The sequence below is a fragment of the Camelus dromedarius genome, chromosome 16, assembly GCF_036321535.1.
Source record: "Camelus dromedarius isolate mCamDro1 chromosome 16, mCamDro1.pat, whole genome shotgun sequence".
NCBI classification, from domain to species: Eukaryota; Metazoa; Chordata; class Mammalia; order Artiodactyla; family Camelidae; genus Camelus; species Camelus dromedarius.
In genome coordinates, this window is record NC_087451.1 from 46,848,459 (window position 1) to 46,870,292 (window position 21,834).

The following is a 21,834-nucleotide window of genomic DNA, read 5'->3' on the forward strand; positions in this document are numbered from 1 at the left end:
TTCCAACATTCCCTCATCAGGTTTTGAGCCTTTGAACTACAAAAGCCAGTGGAAAAGTGACAGAAAAATCCAGTTGCTCCTTTCTCAACCTTTCTACCAATAAGGACATACATTTTATCACTATTATTTTTCTTCTCCTTAGGCCCCATAATTTGAAAGAACTGGTCTATCAAACAAATTTTAGTTATTAAATAATAATAATCTGTTTTCCCAATTTAAAAAACATTTATCAATGATATCTACTTGTATGTCTGAGCTTCTTTTATGACACTACAATTACTCAGTTTATGTAATTCCATTTAAAAGCAAATAAATCTGGTATTACAGTTAATGTCTCCTAGTCTTTTAGAGGTTAACAATATAATCATTGCCATTAGGCTTTTTGAATAATTGAAGATAGCTTACAAACTCTCTTCCTCACCAACTTTACCATTGTCATCATCAGCATCGTGACTACTTTCCTGAACCTATAGGCCAGAAGTCATAAAGTCAGGGGTCAAGCAGATCAATGAGGAAAGCAGGCTAGATGTAAAACAATAGAGAGTGATGGGGACTGTGGCAAATAGCACATCTATGTCTAAAAGAGGGCTAATAGTTACCATTAGGAACAGATCTTCTGATTCTCTAAGAGAAGTCAGAAATCTGGATTTTTATGTGTAATTCTCCTAATTTAAAAAAAACTTTAAAAAAAATCCTGTATGTTGAGGTGTAGAAGAATCCTCTCACCTCACTATATGCCGTTCTCTCTTAGTAAGTTACAACCTAGTATTGACCTGGGCTTTCGTTGTTTCATGGAGATTTTTGTGAAAGAGCTCTTGTAATTTTCACTCATAGTCTCCTCTCCTCTAAAACTCAGGTATGATCACAAGGAGCTAAGTCAGAGGACAGTCAGTTATACAGGAACGCCTCAGAGATATTGTGGGTTTGGTACCAGACCACCGCAACAAAGCAAGTATCGCAATAAAGAGAGTCACACAAATTTTTTTGGTTTCCCAATGCGTATAAGTTATGTTTACACTTTACTATAGTCTATTAAGTGTGCAATAGCATTATGTCTAAAAAAGCAATGTACATACCTTAATTAAAAAAAAACTTTATTACTAAAAAAAGCTAACCACCATCTGAACCTTTAGTGAGTTATAAATCTTTTTGCTGGTAATGAGTCTTGCCTCAATGCTGATGGCTGCTGACTGATCAGGGTGGTGGTTGCTGAAGGTTGGGGTAGCTGTGGCAATTTCTTAAAACAAGACAACAGTGAACAGTGGCGTTTGCTACATCAATTGATTCTTCCTTTCACAAATGATTTCTCTGTAGCATGTCAAATGCAGTCTGACAGCATTTTACCCACAGTAGAACTTCTTTCAAAACTGGAGTCAATCCCCTCAAACCCTGCTGCAGGTTTATCAACTAAGTTTATGTCATATTCTAAATCCTTTGTTGTCATTTCAACAATCTTCACAGCATCTTCACCAGGAGTAGATTCCATCTCAAGAAACCACTTTCTTTGCTCATCCATAAGAAGCAGCTCCTCATCCATTCAAGTTTGATTCTAAGATTGCAGCTATGCAGTCACATCTTCAGGCTCCACTTCTAATTCTAGTCCTCTTACTTTTTCTACCACATCTGCAATTACTTCCTGCACTGAAGTCTTGAACCCCTCAAAGTCATGAGAGTTGGAATCAACTTCTTGTTAATGCTGATATTTTGATGTCTTCCCATGAATTACGAATGTTCTTGATATGCAGCATCTAGCATGGTGAATCCTTTCCAGAAGGTTTTCAACTGACAGCCCAGATCTATCAGAGGAATCACTATCTATGGGAGCTATAGCCTTATGAAATGTATTTCTTAAATAATAAGACTTGAAAGTTGAAATTACTCCTTGGCTGCAAAATGGATGTTGTGTTAGCAGACATGAAAACAAAATTAATATTATTGTACATCTCCATCAGAGCCCTTGGGTGACCAGATGCATTGTCAACAAGCAGTCATATTTTGAAAGGAATCTTTTTTTTTTCTGAGCAGTAGGTCTCAACAGTAGGCTACAAATATTCAGTAAACTATATTGTAAACAGATGTGCTGTCATCCAAGCTTTGTTATTCCATTTAAAGAGCACAGGCAGAGTAGATTTAGCATAATTCTTAAGGGCCCTGGGATTTTTGGAATGGTAAATGAGCACTGGTTTCAACTTAAAGTCATCAGCCACATTAGCCCCTAACAAGAGAGCCAGCCTCTCCTTTGAAGCTTTGAAGCCAGGCACCGACCTCTCCTCTCTGGCTATAGCATCTTCTTCCAACAGAAGGCTGTTTCATCTACATTAAAATCTGCTGTTTAGTGTAGACACCTTAATTAATTAATTAATCTTCATTAATCTTAGCTAGACCTTCTGGATGACTTGCTGCAGCTTCCACATCAGCACTTGCTTCATCTTGCATTTTTATGCTACGGACATGGCTTCTTCCCTTAAATCTCATGAACCAACCTCAACTAGTTTCAAACTTTTCTTCTGCAGCTTCCTCACCTCTCTCAGCCTTCATAGAACTGAAGAGAGTCAGGGCCTTGCTCTGGATTAGGCTTTGGCTTAAGGGAATGTTGTGGCTGGTTTGACCTTGTATCCAGACCACTAAAACTTTCTCCATATCAGCAATAAGGCTGTTTTGCTTTCTTATCATTTGTGTGTTCACTGGAACAGCACTTTTTATATCCTTCAAGAATTTATCCTTTGCATTCACAGCTTGTCTGTTTAGCACAAGAGGGCTAGCTTTCAGCCTACCTATGCTTTTGACATGTCTTTCTCCCAAAGTTTAAGAGTGAGAGACATGCAACTCTTCACTTCAACACTTTGAGGCCATTGTAAGGTTATTAATTAGCCTAATTTCAACATTGCTGTTTCAGAGAATAGGGAGGCCCAAGGAGGGGGAGAGAATTCTACAGGGAAACAGCTGGTGTGTGGAGCTGTCAGAACACACACAACATTTATCAATTGTTTGCTGTCTTACATGGGCGCAGTTCATGGCGCCCCAAAACAATTATAATAGTAACATCAAAGATCACTGATGACAAATCACCATAACAAATATAATAATCATGAAAAATTTTGAAATATTGTCAGAATTATCAAAATGTGACACAGAGACACAAGGTGAGCAAATGTTGGAAAACTGGCACCAATAGACTTACTAGACACAGGGTTGCCATACACCTTCAATTTATAAAAAACACAGTATCTGTGAAATGCAATAAAGTGAAGTACAATAAAATGAGGTCTGCTTGTGCTGTGCTAAGGACTTTACCTGCATTATTTGATCCTGTAAACAACTCTATAAAGTAGTCATAATTGTCTCAACTTTGATGATGAGGACACTTGGGCTCAGAATACTTAACTAACTTATAGAGAGTGAGTAAGCTGGAACTCATACCAAGCTGATCCAAAGCCCGGGGCCTGGAGTAGGCGAAAAGATATCACAGAAGGGGCAAAGGTTGAATAATAAAGACAAACTACCTCTCATAATTTGCCAAGAGTGATGTCAGCATCAATCCAACTTGTAATGACTTACAGAGAATTTTGTTGAGTAAAGGAAATTTAAAACGATTCTAGTTGGAGAACCTTTTGAAAATGATACAACACCCCTTGAGATAATCTGAGATATCCTGTAGTGTTGCAGAATCAGAGCTGAGAAATGCTGCCCTAAATATTTGCTTGTCTTTCTGATGATAATAACCACCAAGTATTACTTTTTGCCAAAGGGTTTGCATAGATAATTTCTTGTCATTGCAATAACCCTAACAAGGTAGGTGTTGGAATCCTCATTTTACAGATGAGGAAATTGAGGATTAGAGAAACAAAATAATATGCTCACTCACACAACTAGCATAAAGTGTAGTTGGGATTCAAACCCAAGGCAGTCTGGCCGCACAGTTCATGCTCCTCTCTCTACACTGCACTGTCTTGGAGCCAAAGGATGAAAATAAAGGTAATAGAATGTGACTGATTGAAAACATCTTGCTGCTTTAGGAGTTTGGGTGCTGTGGCAGAGATACTCATCATTCACTGACTATCCTTGTGCTCTTCACATTTCCCTGCCCCTTTGCCATTAGCTAGACCATGTGACTAGTTCTAGTCAAAGGGCTATGGATAGAATTAATCATGTCACTCTGCGCAAAGCAAAGGAGAATGGGTACCTGTTCTTTCATTTCTTTCTTCCTCTGACATGGCAACTGTGGAGCAATGTCAGAGCATCGGTCAGCTTAGGACTCTGAAAAACGATGTGGAACAGAACTACCTACTCACGTGTTAGTGAGAAATAGATCCCTGTGTGAAACCACTAGGTTTTAGGATTAATTTGTTACTGTAGCATAACTTAGCCTATCCTAACTAGTTTAGATGTTTTCATTGGCATAGTTCAAATACTTACAAAATTTTCCCTATAATAAGAATTTGGGAGAAAGTTTAATCTAGTTTAATTAAATAATGCTTAATTTTAAGGGCAAGTTCAGTATAACCCCCACCCCTCCCACCAGGGAACCTTAGTCATATAAAATACTGAATAATCTGCAATAAAATCATACTTTTCCCTTGAATAGACTTACATCTATTAACAACACATCTTTAAGGAAATAGGACAGCAGTAGTGCCAGCCAGAAGAAAATTAATTTATCTCATTTTATTAAAGAGTAAATAATAAATTACAAACTATACTTAATCTCATACCAGTGACTACAGAAAACAAAATCTAAAATCACAAATTCTTTAGCACTCAGGTAGTCTTTTTTCAAGAGCTTATCTCTGCAACATTGAGGTTGTTACATAGCCAACAACTTACACCATGGGTAATTTTCACTTACGTAATACAGGAAAACATGGAGGACACCACTGTGAACTTTCTAAACACCTGAGTTCTTACAGAATTGTGTGCATATTAAGAAAAAATTGGAGATCTGGCATTTCTGTCAACAGATTCCTATAGTAAAGTGTTGCTGTGGAAATTCATGAATTATCTGTCTTTATTTCTTCGGACAATCTTGGTGGTAATAATAGTGTCAACCTCTGTTTAAATTACAGGTATTATTAACAGCAGTCTCTTACATTTTCATGTTACCTTATGATCTACAAAAGATTTTACACATATCTTGTTTGATCCTCATAGCCACTCTGTGAGATAGGTATTGATATCATTATTCATGATGTGCAACTGGAGATACTAAAGTTCAGAAAGGTTAAATGATCTGTCCAAGGTCACATAGCTTACATGAAGAGTCACACCTCCCATCACTCTGCCTTTTGGCCCTAATAAGTACTACAATTGCTCTCAGTTCTTTAAGTTTTATACAGGACAATCACTCAGCCCTTTTGCCTTATGTCTGTCTGCCAGTAAGAATGGAGATAGAAGGTGATAAATTCACACACACAATTGTTAGGACTTTTCAAAATTAAGTTCTCTGAGTTTCCTGCAGTATAGCAATATCACATAACAATAGTTACTCTCCTATAAGCACTTACCTTGTCCTGTCCTAAGCACTTTAAATATAACTCACAAAGTCCTTATTACAATCACATAACAAAAGGCCTATTTTTATTATACCCATTTTACAGGGGAGGAAAACTGAGGCACAGAAAATTTAAGTTATATGTCCTGGGTCACACAGCTTGTTAGTGGCTGAACCAGAATTTAGATCAAAGTGGTATGCCTTCTGGGTCCTTACACTAGGCAAAATTGTCTCTTACATTATGAACTAGCTTATATAGTACTCCATATATTGTGGGAACAAACATATATGGACTCATTTAATCTCTATTAGTGGCACATTTAACATTTGACTTCAAATAGAAATTAGATATAGAGAGATAGGGAAGAAAAAGACAACAGGTGAAAAAGGGGGGCGAGAGAGACAGACAGATTGACAGACAGGAAGGACAACCTAAAAATGCCTGCGATGAGGCCTGGCATTCAACACAAAGAACTTGTGCCCTGGAGTGAGCATGAGGTGAGGAGGGGAACCAGCTCCGCTGGCCAGCCGTAGTTCCCTTGTGGCTCTTAAAGTGTGAGCATCTCATGTGCTGAGAATGAGTCTAGTGTCCAAGGATCTGCCAACTTCATTTGGTTCCCAACCAAAGAAACAGCAATCTCTTCCCATAATGGAATAGAACCCTGCTCTGCTGTGCTTATTAATACAAGGTGCTTGGGTCTCTGAAGCGATACTTTCCCAACGAATTTCCAAGGATAGTTTTGCATATAATCGATTTTTGCCTGACTTTGGAATTTAATCCCTGCATAAGCCACAACCTGCTTTTATCGCTGAACATGATTGGAGCCAAAGGGAGTAGTTGGATTCCTGTAATTTGTAACACAACTCTACTGTATATATTCAGCATTGCTCATGGAAAAGTTTTAGCTACCAGATGTACATGAAACCGCCAGATGTACAAACAGTTGCTTTGAAAAACAGGCCTCTCCTCCTGGCTCGGCCACTAATGAGCTGTCTAGCTCAAAGATGTCACATGATCTTTCAGAGATTCCAAACTGAGGGACTAGACCAAAAGACAATCTCTAAGATCCTATAAGCCCTCATATTATATGACTGACGTATAAAAAAAAATTAATGGTAATGAAACAACTCTTAGGAAGTCTTACTACTTCCTTGTGTGTCATTCTGCAAACTATATGTTCCTTTTGCAACAAATTCTCATCACCAAACAGGTCATTTTTCACTCCAACTGTCATTTGTAGGTTTTATACACAGCTCAAGGGCATCATTTAAAACATTCCACCAAAGAGGATATAAACTTCATTGTCACTAAAGAATCATAGCCTTGGATTCCTGAATTTTATAGTTATGGTACTCATAAAAGTGTTTAATAACAAACTCGGCTCACTTGGAAATTACCAGTCTAAAGGACTTTGCCCCAATTTGATATGTGGATCGTATTTGGTTTTAAGAAAATATTTAATAACTTATTAACAGTTTCATGTTTCTGCTAAAGATCTCTGTACAATCTCTTTTGATCACTCTAGATGTAAGCATAACATGTTTCATGATTCCACAACACTATTAATCATCTAATTAAGGCTCTATCATTGATTCTTGTTTATCACGTTGAGTGGTCATCATGATTTTCTACCTGTATCAGACATATTAAAATGGGCCAATGTGAAAACTTAACAGCTGCGTATGTATGAGCCTAAGAAAAATGTCCTGATTATATTCCACTTGTCAAAGCCTAGAGTAAAAGCACACATAAAACTAAACCATCCACCAATGGAATATCCACAATGGTGACTTTGTTGCAAATTGAAAAAAGACGTACAGTAACACTCAGCAATTCATAAATCTGCAGGTTTATTGTTTTAACTGACATGTCTAAAGTAGCTGGTTTATAAAAAACAAACTTATGGTTACCAAAGGGGGAAGGTGGCAGGAGGGATAAGTTAGGAGTCTAGGATTAGCAGATACACATTACTATATAAAAAACAGGTAAACAACAAGGTCCTACTGTATAACACAGGGAACTGTATTCAATATCTTGTAATAAACTATGATGAAAAAGAATCTGAAAAATAATATATATGTATATATCTGAATCAGTTTGCTGTACACTAGAAACTAACACAACATTGTAAATCAACTGTACTTCAATTAGAAAAAAATAGCGTGGGTATAGCTCAATGGTAGAGCTCATGCTTAGCATACATGAGGTCCTGGGTTCAATCCTTGGTACCTCCATAAAATAAATAAATAAATAAATAAATATCCCAAGGAAACTAAAATAAAATGAATGCAACTTCATTTACATTATTTTTTAAAAAGTACTTGAGTTTAAAATGCTTTCACTTACACTTTTGATCCTTAGGCTTAGAGAGCTTAAATTCTTAGTCTCTGGAATCAGACCACCTAGGTATATGTTCTAACTCTACCACTTTACTAGCTGTGTGATGATGGGCAAGTTAACTAACATCTCTTTTCCTGCATTTCCTCACCTATAAAATGGGGATAGTAATGGAATCTACCTCCTGCCTTACGATTATTATGAGGATTAAATGAGCTAAGACATGTACATTGTAAGACGTGTGGCATAGTAAGCACTCACTAAATCTTAGCTATTATGGGTAGTACTTCACTTTTCAAAAGAAGAAACTGAGATTCAGATTAAATGACTGTTTACACCTATAAATAGAAGTTGAGATTTAAAACCATGTCTAACGGACTTCAAACCTTGGCCTCTTTTCTTAACTCCATGCTGCTTTTCTTATTTAACATAAGAAACCAGACTTTCTAACATAGGGCTTTTAAACAATCTATTCTTTTCTTTTTTCAGTCCTAAAAAGAAAGAACAATTTTTTCATCTACTTTCAGGGTGAGATGTATATTATCTTTTTTTAGTTTTTTATTTGCCCTGTGAATGTATTCAGTTTGACTTTTATCAGATGAATTATTCTTCTTGGAACAAAGAAGGAAAAAAATGAAGTGAAAGAATAATAAAAGGAAATGCACAAATGAAAATCTGATGAGAAAACATTATAAAGAATATGAATTAGAAAAGGTGGATTTGAATCACCAGCTCCTGCATGTTGACTTTATTTCTAAGATATTTATGTTATAGCTTAAGAAACACCTCTGAAAAGAGCACAAGAATGTCATAATTATTACACTTAAGTATTTGTTTAAGATAGTAAAGAATGTAGTTCATGGACAAAAGAATTAAAGCCATGGTTTTGTTCATTGCAGCATTAAGGAAAACGAGTCTAACAGCATTCCCAAAAGGAAACCAGGATCTATGGTCACCGATGGTGTTTAATTATTATATTCTCTCTGGTCCAATTTCTCATTTTTTATTTTGATTATTTTTCTCTTCCATGAACCCTTCTTTTCCTTTCGTCTTCATTTCAATCTGTCTGTAATTCCACAATTTGGTGATCATGAGTGATCATTTTATAAAATTACGAAGAGAAGCATTTCCAGAATAGCCCAGCTAGGGCCTCTTTGTGGTTAGATCTTCACAGCATTATTTCAGTGCCTTACTTTGTTTTTCACAAGGATCTTCCCTTCTCTCTGCAAATGAAAAGAAAAATAGGGGCAATTTCGCTGCATTTCCCAGAATAAGGTCTCAGCCCTTTAGTGGGCACAGTTGTCTCTCCATGTTTGGCCCCTGTGGTCTCTTTCATTCCAGCTGCTTTCAGTGTCTTCAGTTCCCAGAGACTTGCTGCCTTAGGTTCTTTGCATTCTTGGATCCACCTCCAAGTAGAATGCCTTTCCTCAGTTATTATTATTTAACAGACTCCGACTAGCCCCAAATTCAGATGTTCCGTCTTCTCTTCCAAGGAGCTTTCCCTAAAGCTTCCAGTCTGATTTATATATTCCTCTTCCCTGCTCCACATTACACCATGCAAACCTCTACAGGAGCATAATGGTAAGGTTTAGGCTTAGGGTTAGGGTGATTCACCTCCAAAATATACACCATATTCATCCACTTCTTTTCATCTCCACTGATGTCTTCCTGATCCAGGTCACCACACACCTTTTGCCTGGACAAATTATAGTCTCCTAACAGGTCTCCTGCTTACATTCCCATCTCTCTTCAGTCCACCATTTACACTGCAGCTAAAGTGATCTTTTTAAGAAGAAATATTTCACATATACAAAAACATAGAAAATATATAAAATCAAGTATAACAAATAAAATGAACACTCATGTACTCACCACCAGTTTAAGAAATACAATACTGCCAATAACCCTTGAAACAGACTGTGTCTCTTTCCCAAAGACAAACACTACCTTGAATTTGGTGTTTAATCCCTTGTTTTAAAGAAATTATTTTACCATGAATGTGTGTATCTCTAAAAAATGCGTTGCTTAATGTTATTTGTTTTTAAACTTTTAAAAAATGGCTCCAAGTCATTTGCTTTGCAATTTGCTTCTTGTGCTAAACATTATGTTTCAGAAATTCACCCATGTTGACTTTCATCTTCTGTGTAGTATTCCATTGTATGTCACAATCTACAACTTATGCACACACTGCTGTTGATGAGCTATTGGATTTTTTCCAGGTTCTATGCAATCACCAGCAACACTCACATAAACAGACTTGACTATGACTCCTAGTGCACGTACGCAAGGATTTCTCTAGAGCAGGAATGTCCAATGGAACTTATTGTGATGATGAAAGAGTTCTAGATCTACGTTCTCTAATATGGCAGCCACATGTTGTTACTGAGCACTTGGAATGTGACTATTACAACTGACTAAATACATTTTAAATTTTATTTAATTTTAATTAATTTAAATTTAAATAGCCATGAGTGGATAGTGGCCATCATATTGGATAGAGTAGCTTTGGAATATATACCCAAGAACAAAGTTGCTGAGCCATAGAGTATGTGCATCTTCAACTTTACAAATATTGACAAACGTTTTCCAAATGGTAATACTGATTTATACTCCCACAAGCAGTATGTAGGAATTGCCAACAGTACCTTTTGAAGTCTGACTTTAAAATTTTTGCCTAGAGATATCTAGAGATAAAGTGACACCATATTACAATTTTATTGTGCATTTCCATCATTATTGCTTATTTGCCATCTATTCTTTCTTTTGTGTAAAATGCCTGTTTCTCTTTTTTCCAGTTTTTCTTTTGGGTTATTTGTCTTTTTCCTACTGATAATAGGAGTTCTCTATACATTTTTAAATGTTTTTTTCCTAATTAAATGTGTTGCAAATATCTTCAATGTGTCCTTAAAAACACAAATCAGATCATGTCCCTTCACTCCATAAAACTCTACAATGGCTTCTCATTGCACTTAGAATAAAATCTCAACTCCTTTCTATGGTGTAGTGAACACTGGGGTTGACTCCCAGCATGCATTCCATCCTTCCCACACTCGGGATAAGCCATGCATTGGGGAAACTGACTACTGTGCTAGGGATAGGCCTGATTTATTGATATAAAAGTAATCCCATTCCCCTAGCCAAGGATTGCTTCAGGAAAAGGCATATGACGTCATCTGGATAATAAAATTCACGGAGATATTTGCTTAAAGCTTCTGGGAAAGATGATCTTTACTCTTAGGAGGGAGTGAGAAAAAGTCAGCCTTTTTTTGTCCATTGGACTTGAAGGAACAAGTCCAAGGATGTGGTAACACTGTGGGTGGCAGATCCCAGTGCCAGCAAGAAGCTAGGTTCTTTATGACCTTGTTGGGCCTGCTGGTTCCTATCCTGAACCACCTACTCCTCTCCTTGCAACTTTCTGCCACAGATCCTCGCGTGGCCAGATCTTTATTGCCATTCAGTCTCGGCCCAAATGGTCAGTAACTCAGAGGGGCTTTTTATGCCACCACTACTCTTGGCCAGTCTCTATCTCATCACGCCGCTTTATCTGCTTTATCTATCACTGTTGCAGTTATCCGCACCTGTTTGTTATCTGTCTCCTCCACTAGAACATAAGCACCAGGAGGACAGGAACCTTTTCTGTCTGCCTTTCCTGTGTATCTCTGTATCTGCTACAGTGCCTGACACATAGTAAGTGCTCACTGAATATTTTTTGCATTAATCAAAAATGCAAAAAAATCGTTTTTTTATTTTCCCCACTAGATTGAAGAAGCTCCTTGTAAGTCAGACACCAATATCTTATTCATCTCTGTATTTCATTTGGTACTGTAGTACCATGGCTGCCAAACCGCAGGAATTCAGTTAGCTACTAAATAAGTGAATGAGAGAGAGAGAGACAGAATGAAAGAGGGAGGGAAATATAAGAAATATTTGGAAGACATATAGTGCCAACCTACTGCTTTTTTATGATTCCCTCCCATTCTCACTGTCCATGGGGGGATTTTGTGGATATAGTAATATCCCCATGAACAAAGCATGCATCCCCTTCAAAGCACTCTACAATCTATAAATAATCTCAACCTCATTTTTCACCTCCTGTATGTCTTCTTTCTTCCTCCCATTTACTTTCCACCCTTGCCACACCAAATTCTAGCCCAGTCGAATTTCATGCAAAGGATACATTCCTGAAACCTTTACACAAAATTTAAAACATCCATAATTCAAGATTTTTTAGCAATAGCATTTAGCAAGACTACTTAGCTATAAATGTAAATTTAATGAAGGGAAGATACCATTACTAGCAAAAATGGCTCCGCCACGTGGCAATAGCATACACAGTTTCTAATTCACCACCAGCTTTGAAAGTATGCAATTTCTGACAAATGTTAAACCTTGTAAAGGCTTCCTATTGCTTCAAATTTTGTGCTTATAAGAAGGTGCTATTCAAAATTTATAATGAACTACTTCAAATTTTTATAATTCAAATACTCACAAAACTTGACCAGACTTTCTCATTATTCCTGAATCTTACTCAGGTCTACTTAGTCTCTTTGCCTGTGTATACGCTGTTTCCTCTGCCTGGTATGCTCTGTGAAGCGTCAGCACCTAGAACAGTGAGTGAGTGGCAGAAATGTCACATCCAGAGGTAGCAATAATATTGCCGATATAACAATGTTATTCCAGAACACTGAACATTTTTTAAGCCATAATTTATAATGTGTATAGAAAATGTCAAAAACACTTAAAATCTGAATCTGAAGGAGGGGAAACAAGGGTTGGAGTATGCCTACATGGAGTTTAGGAACAGCGGGAAAAGTAGACGTCCCCAAACTGCCAATGACCTGTACTCATACAAGAGCATCTGCAAGAAAATTGTAGTGAGGGATCTGGGCTCCTTTGGGCACCTCACTCCAAGTCCCAGGATCCAGGATCTAAACCTTAGTAGCAGAATCATCTTCTTCTGGCTTTGCTCATCCAAAGGTGGCAGGAATTTGAGAGGTTAGGGGTAGGGATGAGGATAGAAGGAAAGAGGTAGTCTCCCAAACTCCACCTCGGTCACGGTAAATCAGGGGTTGAAAATTTAAATTATCCACGAGCCATCAATGTAAATGAGTGAAGCAAGCTAGCTATAAAGAAAATTATATGGGCCCCTTGACCTATTTTTTGTTTAACTTTTGATGGAGAAATCACCATCATGGGGAAATAACAATATTTTCAAGAGAAGCTAGTAACCCAGATTTGTATACAAAACTTCCCAATCCTAAATACTGGCTCCAAAATTTTAAAAACACTATGCAGGCAAGACAATACATCTTGTTGCTGAATTTGATCCAGCAGGACACCAACGTGTGACCTCTGAAGTTCACTATCAGGACTGATGAAATAACAGAATAACAGGAGGCTTTCTGACCAAAGCAAATCTCAGAGTTAACTGAGGCAAGAGCTTGTGAATAAGTTTCATCAATTTGCAGAATATTCGTGTTAAATTCTTGTCCAGACTTCCATTCAACATAAATATCTGGTCCTTTCCATGAAGGAAAAGTAGCCAACACATGCCAAAGACTGATGGACAGCAAGTGAAAAAATCACAGGATGGAGAATTTGCCTTGAGACAGAATCTGTTTGCTTTCACCAAAGGCAACAGGCAGAAGGCATATCTGCAATGGCAGGTGATGCCACTTCACAGGATTTATAAATATATTCTCTTCTAAAATTGTGGATTACATACTAGAATTTTACTTCTGGTTGCTTTGCTCCACGAGCTGTCAAGGGGCTCAGCAACATCTCTTCTGGATGGAGTTAGAGGGGGAGGTCCTAAGAATTCTATTCTTAGGGAAATGTCTTCCTGGGTAGGTCATCTGGGGCAGACACACTGGGAAACCAGTTTTCCTCTGCACTTCTTCTTTGGCCCACACGGGGGCTGAGTATATGGGTGTGAGTTGCTGGGTGGAAATCTGGTACCAAGGGTGACACCCAGGCAATCAGGGCAGAGCAGAAGACCTGGCAAAATAATAATGATAGGAATCTCTGGGCACGGGGTGGGGAAATGTAGTCATTGGTATGAAAAGGGTGTCAGTAGCTGTAAAACTGGCCTCTCCACCTTCCCCAGTGATTCCACCCCTCCCCTTTCCCAAGGCTTTTACTCCAGCAATTGTACCCTCTCTGGCATACGTTTAATCTCTCATCTGTACTGGTTCCTGCCTTTCATCCTCCAGGTAGACACAAGTTTAGTTTTCCTTTTCTCCCCAAAGAGCTTCCCTGATATTTCCTTCCTTCTCACCTTACTGCAATGTGGTAGCTTCTGCCCACTCCATCATTCACTGAAGCTGTTCTCTCTAAGGTCACCTCTGACACACTTCCCAAATTTTTCTGAAGCTTGCAGTCCCAATCACCATCTTCTCCTTGCTTTATGTCCTGGGATCCTAGGACATAATTCTATAGGTCTTCCCCTTTCTGTCTTTTTCTGCTGGCTCCTCTGTCTTCACCCATTCATTAATGCCACTATTTTCAGAGTTGATGGTACCCCTCATGGCATCCTTGAAACAAGTAGTAACCTGGGCCAGGGTGTGTGGCTTGGCAAGCAGAGTTTGGGCTGGACATCAGGCCACATTTACCCCAATTAACTTGGTACCCTTGCACTTGAACAACGCTGCTGCCCAGGATACAATTCTTGGTCTTCATCTTTTTTTTTCTTTTCTTTATTCTCTTTCCCTCTATGACCTTGTTGACATTCATGGTTCAAATACCTACATGACTTACATAATTCTAGACATCTTTTCATCTGCCTCCTGGACTTCTCTTCCTGGGTGTCCTGTGAGTACCCCAAACTTTTCAAGGCCCTAACTAAATTCATTATCCACTCACTCACATATTCTCAAACATGTCTATTTTTCTGTGTCCTTCTCTTAGTTAATGACACCACCATCCATCCTCTCATTCAAGTGAAAACTTCCAGATTATCTGTGCCTCTTCCTTGTTTAAAGTTTTTGTCATTTCCCAAGTGCACTACTATATTAGCCTTCTAACTAGTTTTTCTATGTCCAGAATCTCTCCATTCCAAATCACTCTCCGCACTGCTGTTGTTTTTCTTTCTTAACACAGAACTGAGCATATTGCTCCCTTGTTTAAAAACCTATTTTGAAAAGCAAGCAAACAAACAAAAAAATACCTATTTTGGCTTCTGATTAACGATAGGATAAAGTCCAGGCATGGCACACAAAACCCTTTGTATCCTGGTCCAAACCTACCTTTCCAGTCCTGCACCCTGCCTCTGTTCTTCCTTGCCCCTAACCACATGAGACTACGATGCACAGTTCCTTGAACATGATTTTTGCCTTGTGCATTAATGCCTTGGTGCCTTTGCTGGTGTCTTCCATACCCTTCCTGTTTTTTTGCCTTGTAAAATCCCATGGTCCATTCATTAACACCATACTCACTTGTGACCTCTTTTTTTAGGCACCCCTAGTCCTAATTAACAGCTCCTTCCTCACTGTTTCTATAGTTCTATTGACATGTTTGTATAGATTGTCTAAAAGTTATCTTGCATCTTTCCCACTGCATGGTGTGTTTAAGGGCAAATGTAAGCTCGTTGGTCTCCATATCATCAGTAGCTTGCCCAGTGCCTGTTATACGGTAGATATCGAATGAAATTTTATGAATTGAATTGGGCAGGATGCTTGAACATCATTTTGCAAAAGGACCCAAGATTTCTCTCAGCATAATTTTCAGCCTGTTTCTTTTCTTCACACATCAGAAGAATCTCAGAACAGGGCAGGAGATAGTTGCTACATCATGTTGCAAAACTTTAGCAAGGTCTCTCTAGGGCCACAGGGACGGTGACTTCTCAAATAACTAACTGGTGTCTGAGTATAGACTTTCCCCCCAGATATTAGAGCTCCTAACCAGAGATTATTTTCAATCTAGAAGCTAGATTCAAGGTTCCACAGAAGGGCTCACTGTTCTGAGGAACAAAGTCCGGCTTTTCAGTGGTAGGCAGATCTATTTGTGTATGTTTTATCACCTGTGGGTCCCATCCCAACATCTCGCTAAGGTCTGAGATTTTAAGAGCAGGAAAAACAATATAAAAAGGCTTCACCATCTCAAACCTCTTGTTAAACCTCTGACTTATCCTGAAAGCCTGTGTAGGGGGCCCTGCTCATTTGCAGGTTTTGTAGAGGGCCGGGCAAAACAGTACTGATGCCTAAGACTGGCTTCTGTCATTCCCCTTAAGTTAAACTCCACAGTGCAGGCTGGTCTAGTAGGTAGGCACTCACCGACTCCATGAAGCCCAGAATGGGTAGTTTCCTTGAAATGAGCAATTGTATATTTGTAGAACCGGGGTAGATTCTGAGGAGTGAGAAAGAGCCTGGTTCCAATTTCCCCTCAAACACGAAAATTTGGTTCTGACTAGAATCCAAGCAACAAGTTGCCATCGGAAGGTGCAGTGACTGGTCAGCAAAGGTTGCCTACTAGAATGGTCTTTGGGTTCATTTTTTTGTGACAAGTCAACCCATCCTGAGACCAGCGCTTAATTTTTAAGTCCTCCGGCCCACCCTACCGCCTCGAGCCACTTTTCGGCTTCTGGAAGGCTCAGCGAGGTCAGTTTCACGATGCTAGAGTATTCGGCCTCTGGGCCCAGCATGGAACCCCGAGGGGCGCCCCCTCAGAGCCAGGAGGGCGTCCCGGGAGCCAGTAAGCGATTGCGGCGGGCGGAGGCCGAGGGCACCGTGCGGGGGGAGCGCAGGCAGCGCCGGCGGGGAGCGGGGGCGGCGGCGGGTCGGGGCGCCGGCCGGGCGGAGCGCGTCAGTGAGCCCGCCCCCTCGGCCCTCCCCCGGGCGGGGCCGGCCCCGAAGGCGCTGACTCAGCAACGCGTGGGGGGAGTTTTGTCCCTCCGCGGACCCCGTTTCTCTCGGCTTCAGCCGCCACCGAGCCGGTTTCCTCTTTCCGGCGCTCGGGGTGAGAGAGGCAGGTCGGGCCTGAGGACCCCGAAAACTACCGTCCTCCAACCCAGGCAGCGTGGGCACCATGAATGACGCGGGTGAGGCGCCGGTCCTCCCCGCCGAGGCCCTGCCAGGGTGCCCTCTGGGGGCTCAGCTGCGCCCCCGAGGCCCGGCGGCGGCGGCGGCGGAGGGCCGGGGCTGGGACCCGGGGCGATGGCGAGGATGGAGCCTTCTGGGCGGGCAGGAGCGGCCCGGAGGGAGGCAGCATCGTGGGGGAGGGCACGAGTAAGGGCTTCTCCGCTGAATTGGTCACCTCAGGATGCTCTTACCAAGTTAGAGCCGGAGTGTGGGAGTCCTGGTTCAGTTCTCCTCAGCCTCTCTTTGATTTGTAATCTCGTTTGGTCTTCCAGCAGGGCTGAATACGGAGAAGGTAGCTGCTCTGCTTCAGAAACTGAATTCTGACCCTCAGTTCGTCCTGGCTCAGAATGTTGGCACCACCCACGACCTGCTGGACATCTGCCTGAAGAGGGCCACGGTCCAGGGGGCTCAGCATGTGTTCCAGCACGCTGTGCATCAGGAAGGCAAGCCTGTCACCAACCAGAAGAGCTCAGGTAAGAACTGCAAACTTCTTGCACACTTTCCCTTTCTTGACAGCTTCCCATTGTGTCTTATCTAAGAATGGCCTCAGGGGAGCAAAGATTTGGAGCAAAAGAACTTGTAGTTAAGTTCTTAGAGAACAGGCGCAGGTACAGGCAGGTCCAAGAACATTATTCTGTGACTCGTTTTGATGACTCCGTTTTGAGACAGGTTGTTAATATACTTGATTTGAGCACTAAAGTGACTGACTTGTTCATGGTCATCTGTTTGAATGTAATTCACTATACTCTGTCCTGAAGTTATGTGATTGCAGCCCCATATCTTGTAGATACATGTTGGTGATACAAAACAGACCACACAAAAATGTTCATACCTCATATTGCCCTGAGGGAGGGCCGTGTACAAATGTACGGAATGGAAAAGATGCAGTGTAATTCCCTAAAAATGTCATCAAATGTTATTTTTAAAATATGCCTTTTGTTTGCAGCTTGAACAGATGTGCTAATGAACTCAGTTCCCACCAATAGACCAGTTTGTAACACAAAATGCTTTTTTATATTCCTATCCAGAGTGTATAATAATGCTGTTTCCCAAAGTCCTTGCCAATATCGGGCATTATCAATTAAAAAATAATGTTTCCCTGTTTAACAGGTGTCTTATGATGAACTTTAAAAAATGTTTCTTTGCCATTTGTATCTTTTTTGGCTATGAAATTAGCTCTTCATGATCTCTGCTCATGTTTCTCTAGCAGTATTTTTTTTTCTAATGTAGTTTTCTTAGGTAATTAGTTATGGATTCTTTATGTGATATATAAAGAGGTTTTTTATATATTAAGGATATTAAATCTTTGCATGTATATTGCAAATAGTAATTACTACCTTGTTTTGTTTTGTTGTTGTTGTTTTTAAAGTTTTCTGCTCTTTTTTGACTTAGTCTTAAGTTGTCCACGATCTTGTCATGGATTCAGTGTTGAGGAATATAGTTGGAACAATGTAATCTATGTGAACGCTTGTCATAATTTCTTGGTTTGTTTTCTTGTTGCAGGGAGATGCTGGATCTTTTCTTGTCTGAATGTTATGAGACTTCCATTCATGAGAAAATTAAATATTGAGGAATTTGAGTTTAGTCAGTCTTACCTCTTTTTCTGGGACAAGGTACGGGACTTGCAAGATCTTTTTGTTTCAGTATCAACCTTGGCAGGGACTCTCCATTTCTTGCTTTTCTAGTTATAGTCTGCTTTCCATTATAGATGGGACACTATTCTGATTTCCAAAGTATCAAAAGTTGACTCTTTTCAGAGGCAGAAATGATTTTGGTTGATAAGTGCCTACTTTTTGTAGTTAAATAATAAGTCTGCTGACTTAACCCTGCTACTTTCTTGTTTCTTAACTTATTTAAAATTTTTAATTTTGTTTTATAATTTCCCCTTTAGCATCTTTATTTAGGTTATTTGGCCTTTTTAGGACCTAATTCCCTTTCTCTGGGCAGTACTTGTCTGAAAAATAGTAGATAATTTTATTCCTTTTTTTTAATCTTTAAAGTATATATGTGTCTATTAGATCTTTATTGACTGAAGATTCTAAATATCAGATTTTGTTTCAGAATAAAACAGTGCATTGTTTTGAATAAACTATTGGAATATACACAGACAGATTTTTTTTTAAAGACTTCAAATATTGAAGCCAGATACTGATACTTAATTACCAGCTTTAGTTTTAAAATTCCTACTCTCTTGGGTCTGCAGTAGTTCCAGGACTCCTGTTCCGTTGGTAATGCCAATAAAGATTTAGCTCTTTTTCCCTTTAATCTTATTTGACTTCTCTTACTCTAGGTTGAACGCTGTTACTTCTTCTTAAACGCCTTTGTGGACACAGCCCAGAAAAAGGAGCCTGAGGATGGTAGGCTGGTGCAGTATTTGCTTACGAATCCTGCAAATGATGGTGGCCAATGGGATATGCTTGTCAATATTATTGGTAAGAACCTTTCTCTGGTGGAACCGAAACCCAGCATGACCAAGCAAGGATCGATAGTTAGGCATAGGCCATTTTTTTGGTGGTTATATAGAGTAGACATGGTCCCCAAAAGAGTATACAGCTATCTCTAATAACCTTTGTCTCACATTCTTACTTACTGAGTGCCTTTCTTAAGGTAGAGGTAAGGAGATAAGTACTGTGAAGGTTGGGTTAAAGAAGTAAAGATTGTGTTAAGTAGAACTAACTTTCTGTGAAAAAGTTTATCTCTTGTCCATTGATGTAATCAATAAACACATTGAAACTGCAACTGCTTGAAAGTGTCCTCATTCAAAAAATTGTTGTCTTTTGGGAAAACCTCATCATGCTGAGTACTTTACAAAGTATGATAGATTAAAAAGAATATAATTAATTCTAAGATGGATAAATATGCAGGTTGAATAACCTGTTTAATAACATGAAGCATAAGGTTGTTAGGTTTTCTGATTAGACTAGCAACATATAGCCTATTTTAAAAAGCAGTAGCTGTTTTTGCCAGGATTTCTAATGCTGAAGTATACTTTCACCTTATTCAACAGCCAAATTTGTTTTCTTCTAGAAAAATATGGTGTCGTCCCTAAGAAATGCTTTCCTGAATCTTACACAACAGAGGCAACCAGAAGGATGAATGATATTCTGAATCACAAGGTACAGCGTATGGAGCAGGGTGGGATTGAATGTCGTATACTTACCTTGACACTCCTAACTGATTTTCCAGGAGGACTCCCGGGCACTTCAGTGTACACAGTGTATGTGTAAGATAACTACTCAGTGTTTGTCGAAGGCAATGTAGCTACATATTAACTTCAAAAATAATTGAGATTAGGGTGGGTTTTTTTCCTTCCTTTAAAAAATCTCCCACCTTTATTTTTATTGATTTTAATGAATTCTTATGGCTTCTGAGGAAAGAAGATCCTGTTCTCAGTATGAGCCACAAGCACACTGGGTGTTGGGCCTCTCACTTGGCTCTAGTGGAGGTGGACTCGGAAGCTTTATAATTCTAGTAAAACCAAAAAGAACTCTTTGGAAGACTTCCTTAAAGAGTATTCGGAGTTCTGAGGTTTCCCCAGACTACATCAGTGTGATTTGTCTACTCACTCAACATTTGATGTAGTCACTGAACTGCTTTTTATTGCCTCAGTTATCTTAATGAATCATTCTCTCTTCTCTACATAACCTATTTTCCCAGGGTGGATTATAAATCCTACAGGGATGCTACTCTGCCAGCCAGACATCTTTTTTGAGAACTGAGAGTTACCAGTATCCACTGTCTTGATCTATGAGGCTAAAGTTGGAATTGTCATCACTGGGAGAAAGAATGCATTTTAAAACAAACTATAAATATGTTTCCCCAGTATTAGAAGTAGGTTGTTTTTCACCCAGGAAACTCTGGAGAATGTTATCCACAGGCTAAAAGATCATTAATGGTATATCATTACATTTCATTTCAGGTGGGAGCAAGATCCTTTTCAGCACTGTGCTTAGGTTTATGGTTCACCTTTATCTCAGGCATCTCTCAAAATTGAAAACAGCAAAAATGAAACTATATTGGGGGTTGGCATAGCCATGGTCATAATAATTTTACAGGGAAGAAATGGACAACCAGTAAAATTCTAGATTAAAATCCATTAGAGTGACTTAATGGCATCATCATCTTGTTTCCTGCGTTTCCTGAGGGTGGTCGGCTTTCTGGAAAGACATGTTTTCCCCATCCCCAGGCACAGACTGTCACAGAGGGTACCATCAGTTGCAGAGCAGGAGCAGTTCTATCTAGTATTTGGGAAAATTCCATGTCTTTTCTCCTTACAGAAAGTGTTTATAGCTGCATGTTTAAGTGGACTGTTTGGGGGAAAGCACACTTGCTTTAGAACTTTGCCCTGGGTCTTGGGTGAGTTGTATTTCAAAACAGAGCTCCCACTTGTCTACTAGACTCATATACAGTTGAATATGGGTAACTCTTGGAGTTCTGAATAAGTTTCTGTCATAGATGAGAGAATTCTGTATACGACTACGGAACCTGGTACATAGTGGAGCAACCAAAGGAGAGATCTCAGCCACACAGGACATCATGATGGAGGAGGTAATAACAATTATTTGGATTTTTTGTTACCCTTTTAAAGAACTGTCAGAATATTCCTGTCTGTTACACTGATTTGGAAGCATGGTCATTGCAATAAATGTTAAATTGAATTGAAAATGACTTATTTTATAGCTGAGAAAGCTGAGGTGTAAACTTTGCAGTTTGATGGGATTTGTACTTAGATGTTCTAATTCCCAGTTGAGTGTTCTATATAACTCATTCTTTTATTCAGTTCATAAGCGTTGAATACCTGCTAGGAGTTTGGAACTGGGGGTACAAAGATCAGAAAGACATAGTCTCTTCTCTCAAGGAGCTCAATCTCTTTGGAAAAGAAATAAGTGAATATTATAATGAATCCTATGCTAGAGATGTGTAAACAAGGATTT

The 21,834-nt window shown here is 39.3% G+C and overlaps 1 protein-coding gene, 1 long non-coding RNA gene and 1 pseudogene across 3 annotated transcripts in view; 1 reads left to right on the top strand and 2 right to left on the bottom strand.

Annotated features, from left to right (window-relative positions):
- Nucleotides 1-1,110: 1,110 nt before the first annotated feature.
- Nucleotides 1,111-2,822, bottom strand: LOC135323124 (tigger transposable element-derived protein 1-like; annotated as a pseudogene).
- A 5,887-nt stretch (nucleotides 2,823-8,709) lies between these two features.
- Nucleotides 8,710-16,388, bottom strand: LOC135323259 (uncharacterized). The gene is made up of 3 exons (XR_010384618.1): nucleotides 16,097-16,388; nucleotides 12,316-12,428; nucleotides 8,710-9,391 (listed from the first exon to the last, which is right to left on the bottom strand). It is a non-coding gene; the product is annotated as an uncharacterized LOC135323259 (long non-coding RNA).
- A 316-nt stretch (nucleotides 16,389-16,704) lies between these two features.
- Nucleotides 16,705-21,834, top strand: part of BLMH (bleomycin hydrolase) — a 34,744-nt gene continuing 29,614 nt past the window's right edge. The window contains exons 1-6 of one of the 2 annotated variants that reach the window (XM_031468482.2): nucleotides 16,705-16,860; nucleotides 17,176-17,373; nucleotides 18,404-18,513; nucleotides 19,191-19,332; nucleotides 19,928-20,016; nucleotides 21,356-21,448. In XM_031468482.2, the coding sequence (XP_031324342.1) occupies nucleotides 16,848-16,860; nucleotides 17,176-17,373; nucleotides 18,404-18,513; nucleotides 19,191-19,332; nucleotides 19,928-20,016; nucleotides 21,356-21,448 (645 nt within the window). In that variant the 5' untranslated portion in view covers nucleotides 16,705-16,847. Of the gene's footprint in view, nucleotides 16,861-17,172; nucleotides 17,374-18,403; nucleotides 18,514-19,190; nucleotides 19,333-19,927; nucleotides 20,017-21,355; nucleotides 21,449-21,834 lie in introns of both variants that reach the window. The other variant, XM_031468481.2, reaches the window with a different exon arrangement.